The sequence below is a fragment of the Rana temporaria genome, chromosome 1 (assembly GCF_905171775.1).
Source record: "Rana temporaria chromosome 1, aRanTem1.1, whole genome shotgun sequence".
NCBI classification, from domain to species: Eukaryota; Metazoa; Chordata; class Amphibia; order Anura; family Ranidae; genus Rana; species Rana temporaria.
Genome location: NC_053489.1, coordinates 106105727 through 106120991, shown reverse-complemented (window position 1 = coordinate 106120991; position 15265 = coordinate 106105727). Strand labels below are relative to the sequence as shown.

The 15265-nt window shown below is 43.1% G+C and overlaps 1 protein-coding gene across 1 annotated transcript in view; it reads left to right on the top strand.

The window, feature by feature from the left end:
* Positions 1–15265, top strand: part of MCCC2 (methylcrotonyl-CoA carboxylase subunit 2) — a 131763-nt gene that overhangs the window by 35213 nt on the left and 81285 nt on the right. Inside the window, exon 8 of the mRNA XM_040341466.1 lies at positions 13808–13872. Within this exon, the coding sequence (XP_040197400.1) occupies positions 13808–13872 (65 nt within the window). The remainder of the gene's footprint in view (positions 1–13807; positions 13873–15265) is intronic.

Here is a 15265-nt window from a genome sequence, read left to right as displayed (position 1 = left end):
GGTCCAGTCACATGAACTCGTTCCCCTGTGTCAGCTAGTGGTGGTTTTTCAAAACCGACACATTGCCGCGGACAGGACAGAGCTCTGTTTTGTTTACATTCACAGAGCTTTGTCCTTTCATCCTCTTTGCTGATCAGAGGGTCCCGGCTGGCAATCATTGGCCGTAACCGGCTGATCTTGTGTTGTGACTAATCGCAGCATAGCTGGCAATGCCCCTACCAGGAAGAGCTAGTTATATCATCCGGCACAAAGGAGATGCTCTGGCACCATACTTATAACTGAGGCGTTTGTCAAGTGGTCAAAAAGGGCAGACAAGGGGTTTTGCCTGTAGTTATACCAAAGGAGTGAGGCATCTGGCATCAAAGTGCACAGTGACCGGCCTAATGGGTGCTGGATGCCTTACTTCGGTAGGCTAAACTGACCAAAAAGAAATACAAGTTGTAATGGTCTTTTAAGATTGTCTGTCTTTTTTTTTTTTTAGTTTTAGAGAGGTATTCGAACACCTGTCAGTTTTTTTTTTTTTGTAAATTCTTTATTTAGAAAGGAGGAACATACAAAAATACAGAGACACATCTGAATTACATTACAGCGAGTGTTGCATTCCCCCAACTGTCATACATGCAGGAAACATCATATAGTAGGAATAAGCTAACTGAGGGAGCTCACATCGCTTTTCAAAAGAGCGGGAGCCATCTGTACTCCGCATGGCTCGTTTTGCGGCTTCTGCCTTTTTTTTTTTTGTTAAAGAGAAAAAGAGAGAGATTGAATGTGACTAACCGGCTTTAACACACTGACATAGCAACGAGAAGAGAGTTCAGAGTGGATAATGAAAGCTAGAGGGAGAAAAGAGGAAGAGAGAGATGGGGGAAGAGGGAAGAGAAAAAAAAGGGGGGGGTAGGGGGTAGTACCATCATCCAGTCACAACCACCCCAGCCGGGGAGCATTTGGAGTCCACCCCTTTCAGGGGGACCGGGCCCTCAACTGCCCGTATTCCTCTGAGTAGATGAATTCGTGCCAGTGGAACCAGGTTTTGGAAAAATTTTCATTCATGCCTTTTTCTGTGGCTACCAAGTCCTCCAATTGCATGGATATCTGCTACTCTTCTCAACCAACCAGCCACCGACAGAGGCTGGGTCTGCTTCCATTTTAGGGGAATGCAGCCTTTTGCTGCTGTGAGCAGGAACGGCAGTATGGATCCCCTGTAGGCCTTAACCGGGATCTCGTGGTGATGCAGAAGGAAGAATCCAGGGGGAAAAGGCAGCACCCGATCTGTGAACTTCTGTGTGATCTGATGGACCTCCGTCCAGAAGGGCTGCAGGAGGCGACAAGACCAGAAGACTTGAAGGAGCGTACCAACCTCCTCCCCACATCTCCAACATAAGTCAGGGCTCTGGGGGAACATCTTGTGGATCCTTTCCGGCGTATAATACCATCGGGATAAGACCTTATATCCCGTCTCTTGGAACCTTGCACAAATAGAGGTCTTATGAGTGAAAAGGATGATCTGATCAACTTGTATTTCCGTAAGTTGAAGGCCCAAGTCGTGCTCCCACCTGGAGATGTTCCGAGGGCAGAGACACCAGTAGTTGGTAAGTTAGCGAGATCGCATGTCTCAGCGGGAATTGGTCTGAGCATAGTAGTTCAAAAGTAGTTCAAAAGAGGTCAGTTGTCTCCCGAAGGACACTGGGTGGGGAAGCGATCTGATGTAGTGGGAAAGCTGTGCCCTTTGCCAGAAGGACAGCCCCGCCAGGGCCGGATCCTCCAAAATGTGCTGCCTGATTTTCCATTGGCCATTGGATAGGAACTGTCGCGCCTGGGATTTCCCTGCACGTTTCAAGTCTAGGAATCTAGGGTCATTGAGTCCCGGGGGGAAAGGCTGTGTTGCCAACCACCGGGGTGAGTGGAGATGGAGGCGGTGCGACCGACAGTTTGCGAAAAGCCTTCAACGCCGCCTGGACCGTCACCCCCACTGTGGGATGGGCAGAAAACTGCTTTGGAAGGGGCAGTGGGCACCAGGGCAACGAGTCAAGCTGCATTCCCGTTGGGGATTGCTCTATTACCTGTCAGGTTTTTATTGCTGTCTGTGTCACCATTTAGGGAGATTCACCGAGGGTGAAAGTGAAAGAAAATCTAAAATTTTGGGTTGTCACTAGAACAGGAATAGAGTGGAAATCATACAAGGGAGACACTGATTCTGGTGACAACCAGGGATTCCCGCAATGGGACACAGATGGCAAACAAATTTAAACTGACGTTATTACCCTCCCTTACTCTAACCAAAATGCAAAAAGAAAAATATAAAGTTTGCCTTTAGTGACACTTTAAAGTTAAAGCGGACCCTTTAGTCATTTTTTTTCAACTTTCCATCTTCTGCCCTTGTTGTTTTAACTTTGTATAGTAAAACTATCTTTTTTCTGCCAGTAAATAACTTATACAGCCCACTTTTTGTTTCTTGTCTGGTCATTAGCCTAGGCTTATGACAACATGCACTGCTCTCTCTCTCACCGTCGTGAGAGTTTGCCAGGAAGGAGGGGGGTGAGTCATAAGAGGGCCAATGAGAGCTGCAGCACTGGAAGTGTGAGTGAGTAACTTGTATAGCGCTAAACAATCCGAACTGAATCGCCTCAAGGTGCTTTTTGTCCAATTTAGTCCAAGGTCCTTCAGAAGAGGTGGGTCTTAAGTTTTTTTCCTGAAGGCCCGATGGTTTTCTTCCATGTGGATGTTCGTTGGTAGAGCGTGGACTGCGAATCTTCGATCTCCTTTAGATTTGTAGCGGGACTTGGGGATGTGGAGGAGCTTTTGATTAGTTGATCGGAGGGCCCGGTTAGGGGTGTAGTGTTTTTATTTTCTCGCATAAATATTGAGGCGCGTTTCTTTGTGGGTGAGGCAGAGCGTCTTGCATGTGACCCGATCCTTTACAGATAGTCAATGAAGAGTCCTCAAGGCCGGGGTGATTGCTTCCCATGTTTTTTTTTTTTCTGTTGTCAGTCTTGCTGCTGTGTTCTGTACGACTTGTAGATGAGAAATCTGGTATTTGGGTAGACCTAGGTAGAGGGATTTTGCGTAGTCAAATCGGGAATTGACGAGTGTTCCAACTACTGCTGCTGTGTCCTCTTCCGGGATGAAGGGGATGAATCTGCGCAGCGCGATCCGCTGACTACTGATCCTATTTGTGCATCCATTGTCATGTCCGAGTCAAAGATGACTCCGAGGCCTTTAACTTTGGTGCTTGGGTGATGGTTTGTCCATGAATGGTGGGTGGTGTCAAAGTCGTCATAGAATTTAGTCTTTCGGTTTGGGTGTAGAAAGAGAAGTTCTGTTTTGGATCTATTGAGTTTGAGGGAGCTCTCTGTCATCCAATTATCTATCAATGTGAGGCATTTTTCTAGTCCATGATATTGGTCTTTTTTTTGTTGGTGATGCGAAAATAAAGTTGAGTGTCGTCAGCGTAGAAGTGGTAGAGCAGGTCCTGTTGATGATTTTGAGGAGTGGGCGGAGGTAGATGTTGAAGAGCATGGGCGACAGGGGTGATTTTTGAGGGACTCCGCATGTGGCGGTGTGTGCTTTCGACATGAAGGCTCTCAGTTTCACTGTCTGGGATCAATTCTCTAGGAATGATGTGAACCAGGGTAGATCTGAGTCTGCGACTCCAGCTACTTCTGTGAGACGAGTGAGCAAAATTTTGTGGTGTCGAAAGCTGCACTGAGGTCCAGCAGCACCAGGAGACACGATATTCCGTCTGCTGCTTCGAGGACGTCATCCCATATTTTGAGAAGTGCCGTTTCTGTCCCGTGGCCTGGGCGCAAACACGATTTGTAGTGGGTCCAGGAGTTTGTCGGTGTCCAAGTGTAGTTGTAGCTGTTGTACTACTGCTTTCTCAATGATCTTGGAGATGGTGCTGAGGCTTGTTACCGGTCTGCGCTAGTTTGGGTCTTTAGGGTCAAGGTTGGGTTTCTTTAGAAGGGGTTTGATTATGCCTTGCTTGAGGGAAGTCGGAACAATACCTTCTCTGAACGATTGATTTATGAGATGTGTTATGGTCAGTGGCACGATTTCGGTACATTCTTTCAGGAGTTTTGTCGAAATAATGTCTCGACCTCTGTGTGTGTGTGTGTGTGTGTGTGTGTGTCTGTGTAATCCAGGAAGTGAACAGGCAGCCGCTTCAGCTGCCCACAGTTAAAATGGTTGCAGCCAGACTTGGTGAAGGGAGATTTCTGAAACGTATTTTGGCAAGTACAGAATCACAGTATATGTAAAATAATATGCAAAATGGTTGGAGGGAAGCTTCAGAATGGCAAAGATGTTTTTATTTACAAATTATGTAAGCAGACTGCAGTTCCTCTTTAATTAGATTTTGCCTGCTAGAAGTCTCCAATTTAACCACTTAAGGATCCCTCACTGTATATATAAGTAATTTTTTTCAAAGATGGATATCTCGGTAACGGCAGCAGCCACTGCCACAACCAAGATATCCATCTTTTTCAGTGAGCGGTCCTCCTAAACGATAACAATGGTGTCCACGGTGGATTTGCCGCGAGATCACCGTTATCGCGGAGGCGATCGGGTCCTTCTTCCTGCCCGGCTGGGATACGAGTGAGGGCAAGATGGCCCCCACCCGTCTCCATAGCAGGGCGGAAGCGACGTCAAAACGTCACTTCCGCCCATGCTTCTTAAAGGGACATTTTCTTGTTGTCATTTTTTCAAATGACAAATTTTTTTTTTTTTTTTTGCATTTTAGTCTAAATATGAGATCTGAGGTCTTTTTGACCCCAGATCTCATATTTAAGAGGACCTGTCATGCTTTTTTCTATTACAAGGGATGTTTACATTCCTTGTAATAGGAATAAAAGTGACCCTTGTTTTATTCATTTTTACACAAAAAAAAAAAAAAAACTTTTTTTTTTTTTTAAAGCGCCTCGTCCCGACGAGCTCGCGCGCAGAAACGAACGCATACATGAGTAGCGCCCACATATGAAAACAGTGTTCAAACCACACAAGTGAGGTATCACCGCGATCGTTTGAGCGAGAGCAATAATTCTAGCCCTAGACCTCCTCTATTGGGCTAACTTTACTGTTGTCTTATTTTTAAATTAAAAAAAGTAATTTTTTTCCCAAAAAAGTGCGCTTGTAAGACCGCTGCGCAAATACGGTGTGACAAAAAGTATTGCAATGACCGCCATTTTATTCTCTAGGGTGTTCGAAAAAAATATATATATAATGTTTGGGGTTTTTAAGTAATTTTCTAGCAAAAAAAAATGTTTTAATCTTGTTAACACCAAATCTGAAAAAGGGCAAGGTCCTTAAGTGGTTAAATGGATTTTTTTTATTTTACATTTTTCCAATTTCAAAAAACATGTTTTACACAATTCGTTTTTACATTATTAAAAAAAATGTAAAAAATACGGTATTTATTGGCGTATAACATTCACTTTTTTACCCTGAAAATAGAGGGTAAGGCTTCTTTCACACTATGGATTGTATGTCCGTTTTATAATATCCGTATTACACCTATTAACGGACGTTTATTAACGGATTTAATAACGGATACATACGGATAAATATTTTACCATTCTTCCTTTATTGAAAACGGATAATGTTTATCCGTATATATCCGTATACATCCGTTATATCATTCCTTTCTAACGTCCGTTAATAAAAAACATTTCACCCTTTCTTGAAGTCCAGCTCCAGAAGTCGCATGGATATTCAGGGGAACCCCGCCGTCAATTTAAAACAAAAATGACGTGCGGTTCCCGGTAAATATCCATAACCAGACCCTTCAGGTCTGGTATGGATATTCAGGGGAACCCCGCCGTCAATTTAAAACAAAAATGACGTGCGGTTCCCGGTAAATATCCATAACCAGACCCTTCAGGTCTGGTATGGATATTCAGGGGAACCCCGCCGTCAATGTAAAACAAAAATGACGTGCGGTTCCCCCTAAATATCCATAACCAGACCCATTATCCGAGCACGTTGACCTGGCCGGCCGCAGAAAAGAGGGGGGGACAGAGTGCGGCCCCCCCTCTCTCCTGAACCGCACCAGGCCACATGCCCTCAACATGGGGAGGATGTCCCCATGTTGATGGGGACAAGGGTCTCATCCCCACAACCCTTGCCCGGTGGTTGTGGAGGTATGCGGGCGGGAGGTTTATCAGAATCTGGAAGACCCCTTTAACAAAGGGGACCCCCAGATCCTGACCCCCCCCCTGTGTGAAATGGTAATGGGGTACACTGTACCTCTACCATTTCACGAAGGAAGTAAAAAGTATTGTAAAAAAACACACTGACACAAAAGAATAAAGTCCTTTATTAAAAAAAAAAAAAAAAAAAACTCCAGCGCTGAAAAATCCACTCGTTCCCGGCTTCCAGCGTTGTCCTGATCCTGCGACGGGTGCGGGTGATCTCCCGCGATGAGAAGATCCAGCGTCGGGTGATCTCCGCTCCGGCGATGTGAAGATCCATCCAGCGCAGCATCCCGGACCTCCTCTCACCGCTGGGCACAGCCCAGCGAATGAGCGGAGGCAGCAGTGACATTTCTTATATAGAGGAGGCAGAGCCACTCGTCACGTGACCCTGCCCCCTCTGACGTACCTCTGCTACGTCACTGGGGAAGACCATGAAGAGGAAAGACCTTTCCTCTTCATGGTCTTCCCCAGTGACGTAGCAGAGGTACGTCAGAGGGGGCAGGGTCACGTGACGAGTGGCTCTGCCTCCTCTATATAAGAAATGTCACTGCTGCCTCCGCTCATTCGCTGGGCTGTGCCCAGCGGTGAGAGGAGGTCCGGGATGCTGCGCTGGATGGATCTTCACATCGCCGGAGCGGAGATCACCCGACGCTGGATCTTCTCATCGCGGGAGATCACCCGCACCCGTCGCAGGATCAGGACAACGCTGGAAGCCGGGAACGAGTGGATTTTTCAGCGCTGGAGTTTTTTTTTTTTTTTTTTTTAATAAAGGACTTTATTCTTTTGTGTCAGTGTGTTTTTTTACAATACTTTTTACTTCCTTCGTGAAATGGTAGAGGTACAGTGTACCCCATTACCATTTCACACAGGGGGGGGGGGGTCAGGATCTGGGGGTCCCCTTTGTTAAAGGGGTCTTCCAGATTCTGATAAACCTCCCGCCCGCATACCCCCACAACCACCGGGCAAGGGTTGTGGGGATGAGACCCTTGTCCCCATCAACATGGGGACATCCTCCCCATGTTGAGGGCATGTGGCCTGGTGCGGTTCAGGAGAGAGGGGGGGCCGCACTCTGTCCCCCCCTCTTTTCTGCGGCCGGCCAGGTCAACGTGCTCGGATAATGGGTCTGGTTATGGATATTTAGGGGGAACCGCACGTCATTTTTGTTTTACATTGACGGCGGGGTTCCCCTGAATATCCATACCAGACCTGAAGGGTCTGGTTATGGATATTTACCGGGAACCGCACGTCATTTTTGTTTTAAATTGACGGCGGGGTTCCCCTGAATATCCATACCAGACCTGAAGGGTCTGGTTATGGATATTTACCGGGAACCGCACGTCATTTTTGTTTTAAATTGACAGCGGGGTTCCCCTGAATATCCATGCTCAGTAAAATTAACGTCCGTTAACATAACGGACATTTATGGAGACATTTACTAACGTCCATGTGCCATAGACTTCAATGTTAAAATATAACGGACGTTAATATATCCGTTACTTGCAACGGACAAATAATTTACAAAAAATAGTGCAAGACCCGTCACATATTCCGTTATAACTAACGTCCGTATGTTATAACGGACTATTACGGATCTTTACGGAACATAAAAAAATCCCATAGACTTTAATGATATTTTATAAAGGACGTATAACTTCCGTTTTTTAACATTATCTGACGGATTTTAAAACGGATTATTAAAACGGATTTATTTTGTAGTGTGAAAAGGGCCTAAACTGTACCTGCGTGTTATACGCTGGGGGACGTGGAGAGTTTTTTTCCTGAAACTTCCCTCTTAAAGTTAGAGTGCGTGTTATACGCCGATAAATATGGTACTTATTTTTACAAGTATTCATATGATATGAGTTTCTAATAAGATTTCCTAAAGATCTAGTTAAAACCATTCCTTACAGAAGAGGAAGAGGTGGGATTATCTTTGGCTCATTTAGTGTAATATAATCTGATATTCTGGCATTCTTCACAACATGGGCTATTCACAGCATAGCAGCAAGAACAAACACGGTGTTTGGGTGGCTTTGTTGTTTCGTGGTCTCCATCTGCTGTCTACAATAATAACACAAAATTACAGCGCTTAGGATGTTCATTGAGGATAATCAACATGAGAAATAGATAAAAGGGTGTAATGACAGCAACATTTCATAAAATAGTGTTAAATATTAAAGTCCATAAAGGTGAGTACAGGAGTCCATGCCAATAAGATGTATTCACCAGGCAGATATCAATAGGTAACCAAGGGCTGCTCCCCATAAGTGAAGTCAACTCGAGCATACAAAGGAAAAGAAAAACATTAAAAGCGCCTCTAAGTTATCTGGTTTAATTGAAATAACATAGTTACATAGTTAGTCAGGTTGAAAAAAGACCATCCAGTTCAACCACAAAAAAAATAAAATAAATAAACAAACAAAATAAAAAACACAGTACAATCCCATACACCCAACTCCATACCCACAGTTGATCCAGAGGAAGGCAAAAAACCCCAGCAGAGCATGATCCAATTTGCTACAGCAGGGAAAAAAATTCCTTCCTGATCCCCCGAGAGGCAATTGGATTTACCCTGGATCAACTTTACCTATAAATGTTAGTACTCAGTTATATTATGTACATTTAGGAAAGTATCCAGGCCTTTCTTAAAGTAATCTACTGAGCTGGCCAGAACCACCTCTGGAGGGAGTCTGTTCCACACTTTCACAGCTCTACTGTGAAGAAACCTTTCCGTATTTGGAGATGAAATCTCTTTTCCTCTAGACGTAAAGAGTGCCCCCTTGTCCTCAGTGTTGACCGTAAAGTGAATAACTCAACACCAAGTTCACTGTATGGACCTCTTATATATTTATACATGTTGATCATATCCCCCCATATTCTCCTCTACTCAAGAGTGAATAAATTCAGTTCCTCTAATCTTTCCTCATAGCTGAGCTCCTCCATGCCTCTTATCAGTTTGGTTGCCCTTCTCTGCACTTTCTTCAGTTCTCCGATATCCTTTTTGAGAACTGGGGCCCAAAACTAAACTGCATATTCCAGATGAGGTCTTACTAATGATTTGTACAGGGGCAAAATTATATCTCTGTCTCTGGAGTCCATACCTCTCTTAATGCAAGGAAGGACTTTGCTCGCTTTGGAAACCACAGCTTGGCATTGCATGCCATTATTGAGCTTATGATCAACTAAAACCCCCAGATCCTTCTCCACTACAGAACCCCCCAGTTGTACTCCTCCTAGTATGTATGATGCATGCATATTCTTAGCCCCCAGGTGCATAACTTTACATTTATCTACATTAAACCTCATCTGCCACTTAGTCGCCCAATCAGACAGAGCATTGAGGTCGGCTTGTAAATTGGAGACATCCTGCAAGGACGTTAACATGTGCAGGTATCCAACACTTACATTTAAATTAGCAGGAACAAGGATTGAAGTGTTGGTAATCAAGTGGAGCCGGGCTGTGCCTGCACTCTGTGAGAATCTCCGTTCAGAAGCCGGGAGAGCCGAGTCTGCAGTTGTATGAGAGCGCTGTTTGGACAAGCCGCTCGTCTGCTAGGTGGTGACGTCAGAGGGACGGTGGCTGACAAGGTTCACAAAGATACACAACGCGTTTCAGAGCGTGCGCTGGTCTATAGAGAGTCCTGCGTGCTCCTTTCTCAAGTGTCTACAACTCTACAAGTAATTCATTTCAAATATTTTTTATTTTTGTTCATCAGCACAAAGAAAATATAAGTAGTCTTGCTATAGCACAAAGCTGAGAGGTCAGAATTCCCTCAGTACTGATGAAGTGGAGTGCTTATTTTCCTATTTTTCTTTAGATGCACTACTAAACAAACGTACAGTGGAACCTTGGATTACAAGCGTAATCAGTTCCAGGAGAATGCTTGTAATCCAAAGCACTTGCATATCAAAGCGAGTTTCCTCATAGAAGTCAATGGAAACAAAGATAATTTGTTCCACATTGATTTCTATGGCATGCAATACCGCATGTGGCCAGAGCTGGAGGGGGCGCTGGAGAGACCCGGAAATGCGAGACGAGCAGGATTCTGCGGTGTGCAGTACCGCATTTGTCCAGAGGTGCGGGGGCGCCGGTGACGTTCGGAAATACTCAAACTCTCCTTTCCCAAGTGTTTGAGTGCAGCCGAAAAACTTTGGCGCCCCCGCACCTCTGGACAAAAGCGGTACTGCACACCGCAGAATCCTGCTTGTTTCACGAGACAACACTCGCAAACCGAGTCAGGATTTTATTTAATTAATTGCTCGTATTGTGAAACGCTCATTAACCGCTTTACTCGCAATCCGAGGTTCCACTGTAGTACACAGCTATACAACCTGGTGCACAATTAGCAAACATTGCATTGCAAACAGGGTTTCATGGCTTTGCAGGAATTGAAAGATTCCCTGTTATCTTTGCACAGTTTGCTTGAAGGTATATATTCGGTCACATATGGTTGTATACTGAAACTCTCCTGTCTGTGCCATGTGATTATTCATCATATTAGTTATTTCATCTAGATTGTCCCACTAGTGCACCTGGTTTCTCAGCACAGGAGAGGATGACGAACTCGGCTTCGTTGAAGGTCATAGTACTTCTCTCAGATAACAAAAGCACTCCTTTTTATATCCGTGTTCTGTGTATATCTCCAGGGTATACCCTCTGGGCATTTAATTGTTATGTATGAGGTCAGGGGGGTTCTCCACCTTTCCCATATTGAGTACTGCCTGCATTAGGTAAATTACTTGTTTTTCAGCAAATTAAATACCGTAAATCTTTTTCACATTCTGTCCTGCCTTTATGGAATGTAGAACTCTAGTAAAAGTTGTATTTTAGTGGGGCAGGGTTAGAAACAGTTTTTATTGCTATCCTATGTGGTCGGGGAGGCAGCAGGCAAGGGGTATTCTTCCCTACAGTTCCATCTTTATTAAAATCATAAAACATTTTTGATTTAATTCAACTTTTAAAAATGAATAGTGGTTTTGTATTTGCTTTTTTTTTATTATGGCCAGGACTAAAGAGTACAAAAAAAAAAAAAAAATACATGTTTTAGACGTGGGATATTGTACGTGCAAATATTGCATTCTTATTTCCCACCAGCAAGTTTTCTCATGCTAATGTGCAGTGACCTGCGTTTTTCTAGGACACATGGAAAATATTTGTTTTTCTATGTGCTCCATTTTTAACACAACGCTGGTGGGATGTGCACATGGCTGATTTTTTTTTCCACACTGCACTGAATGACAACACTTGTCACTGCACAACCGCACAATGCATCACTCTGCTGTGCAGTGACATAAATTAAGCGTTGTTACGTGACACTTCAAATAAAGTTAAGGGGAAAAAGTAAGCAGCGCAGAATATTGCTCCTTCTCGAAGCTGTCGCTATCACTAGTCCACACATTGAAATGTCACGTTTTTATTATGCAAGCTAGTTTTCATTTTTTTTTTTTTTTTTTTTCATTTTAACTGTGCTAAAAATAGTTGTTTACAGACCTTAATAGCTGAAGTTTAAATTTACAGAGACACGTGGATGGGTCAGAGCAGAGACTCCTCTCCCTCTATCAACTTTCTCTTTGTTTTGGAAAACCTGTAGTGCTTTGGGACTTCTTTGTTATAGCTACATTCTGTTTATAAAATTATATGTTAAAGCGGGGGTTCACCCTATTAAAAAAAAAAAAAAACATTTTTTTTTATTCTACCATTACATTCGGCATCGTAGCGCGAGCTACAGTATGCCGGTCTTACATTTTTTATCCCCGTACTCACTGTGCTATGGCTCATTGAAGATTCCGGGGAATGGGCGTTCCTATGGTGAGAGAAGGTGATTGACGGCCGGCCCTGGCACGTCACGCTTCTCCGGAAATAGCCGAAATAGGCTTGGCTCTTCACGGCGCCTGCGCATAGCCTGTGCGCAGGCGCCGTGAAGAGCCGAGACCTACTCCGGCTGTCTTCGGGGAGCGTGACGTGCCAGAGCCGGCCGTCAATCATCCTCCCTCTCCATAGGCACGCCCATTCCCCGCGGGAGTCGGATTCTTCAAGCACAGTGAGCACGGGGATTAAAAATTTAAGACCGGCATACCGTAGCTCGCGCTACGATGCCGAATGTAATGGTATAATGATGTGAAGGAGGGTGAACCACCGCTTTAACAAAGACATGCATACACACACACACACACACACACACACACACACACATATATATAATGTTATTGTAAGCGGGTTACTTTGTTGCATTTGCGTAGTAATGGCTTTCTTCTGGCGACTAGACCATGCAGCCCATCTTTCTTCTGTCTCCTTATTGTGCATCTTGAAGCCACACCACATGTTTTCAGAGAGTTCTGTATTTCACCTGAAGTTATTTGTGGGTTTGTGTTTGCATGCAAACAATTTTCCTGGCAGTTGTGGCTGAAATTTTTGTTGGTCTACCTGACCGTGGTTTGGTTTCAACAGAACCCCTGATTTTCCACTTATTGATTAGAGTTTAAACACTGCTGATTGGCATTCTCAGTTCCTTGGATATTTTTTTTTATATCCCTTTCCTGTTTTATGCAGTTCAACTACCTTTTCCTGCAGATCCTTTGACAATTATTTTGCTTTCCCCATCAATTAGAAACGTCAGTGCAGCACTGGATGAAAGATGCAAGGGTCTCTCAGGAGTCCAGAAACTCATTGACCTTTTATACACACACACTGATTACAAGCAAACCGATCACTGGTGAGGATGATTACCTTTAGGCTCCTTTCAGTAATGATCCACCCCGTGAACCTCTGCTCAGCGGGGATCGCTCCGTTGATCCCCGCTGAGCTGGCAGATGACAGGGCGGTCCCTGCACACCGCCCTGTCTTTTCTCCGCGCTCCCCTATGGGGGGATCCGATGAACACGGACCGTCTGTCCGTGTTCACCGGAGCGGGTCGGATGTCAGCGGGCATGTCACCGCTGACATCCGCGGCTCCATAGAGCGCCCGTTCAGGTCCACCTAAAAAACTGGCAGGCGGACCTGAATGGGCTGCCCGTGTGAAAGAGCCCTAAATAGCCATTCAACCCCCTTTGTGACAACGTGTGTGCATGTTATCAGGCCAAAATCACCAGGGTAAGTATACTTTTGATCAGGGTCATTCGGATAGTTTCTATTGTGATTATGATTTAAAAAGTGTAAACACAGTTGATTGATGATAATAAATGGCTTCAGCCAAACACTGACCATGAGTGAAGAAAAGTTTTTGTGTTATTCATATTCTCTGAAAAATGGGCAAGAAATCATAAATTCTGCCAGGGTATGTAAACTTATGAGCACAACTGTGTGTGTCTGTGTGTCTTGGGGACCTTAGATTGTATGCTCCTTGAGGGCAAGGACTGATGTGCATGCTCAATCTATATGTGTGTAAAGCACACTGCATAAATAGATGATGCTATAGTACCTGTAATATATATATATATATATATATATATATATATATATATATATATATATATATAATATATATTTTAAATATTTTACATTTTATGTTTATTAAAAGAAAATCTCTCCTTCCTCTAATCTTATGATTGGAACAAGGCAATGTGGAGCTAAAATGTGGGTACAGTACTTTTCCTTCATATGGTGATATTTGTTATTTTAGGTAAAGGCTGCTACTGGAGAGCAAGTATCTGCTGAAGATTTAGGAGGGGCTGATCTACACTGTAGGTAAGACCATGAATAAACACATAAATCCTAGCTTGGCCATTTTTGTCGCTAGTTTAAATTTCTTACAAAATCGCAAATAATTCAGGAAGATACAAATTATTGGCATTTAGATTATCATAATAAAAGAGAGAAAATCAGTGATGGGGTTGGTGTGGAGGCGTCTTGGTATAGTAAAAAATCTGATCTAGTATTTTCATCTGTGACATTTAGTGTGCCATTTCATCTTTGACAATGATGAGCATTTTATTTCTGTCATTTTCCATTTGTGGCATTTACAGAAATCATGTGTGCCATTTTGTTCTGACAATGATGTCCATTATTATTACAGTGTTTGTGTTCTGTAGTGATATTTGGTTTATTCATTGGCATATTGTGACCATATGGGGATTGTTTGATGTTATCCTAAAGAATGTTTTATCTTTTTCTTGTAAGTCATACATAGTTACTTATTTCCTTTCTACTGAAATGACAGCTGCGTATAACAGTGGGCAGGATAGGAACACTGTCCCACTGTTCCTGTACGCTGCTGGGATTAATCAACATTAATTAATCAACATTTTAGGGTTAGTAGTTTTTTTTTTTTTTTTTAATATAGCTAAGACTAAAGAGACGTTTTGGGATCCTCCTTGGTAAAAAAAAAAAGGTGCTTGTATATTTTTGACATATGTTCTTGCGTACGGTGTGTGTGTGTATGTGTGTGTGTGTATATATATATATATATATATAAATATATATATATATATATATATATATATATATATATATATATATATATATATATATATATATATATATATATATATATATATATATATATAGTGTGTGTGTATATATATATACATACATACATACATACATACATACATACATACATACATACACACTATGTATGTATGTGTGTGTGTATATATATATATATATATATATATATATATATATACATACATACATAGTGTGTATGTATATATATATATATATATATATATATATATATATATATATATATATATATATATATATATATTGTGTGTGTGTGTGTGTATATATATATATAATTAGTGCTGTCAGTTAAACGCGTTATTAACGGCGTTAACACAAACCCATTTTAACGCCGTCAATTTTTTGATCGCGCGATTAAGGAGGTTCACCCTTTAAAACATTTTTTTTTTGTCAGCACGTACCTCTTAATCCCGATTTTCACCTGACGGCGATCCCGCGGGAGTGGGCGTTCCCAAGCACTGCCTGTGATTGACAGGCTTCCGAACGGCGCATACTGCGCGTCACAGGTTGCCGGAAAAACCCGAACGTCGGTGCGGCTCTATACTGCGCATGCGCACCGACGTTCGGGTTCTGTCAGCAACCTGTGACGCGCAGTATGCGCCGTTCGGAAGCC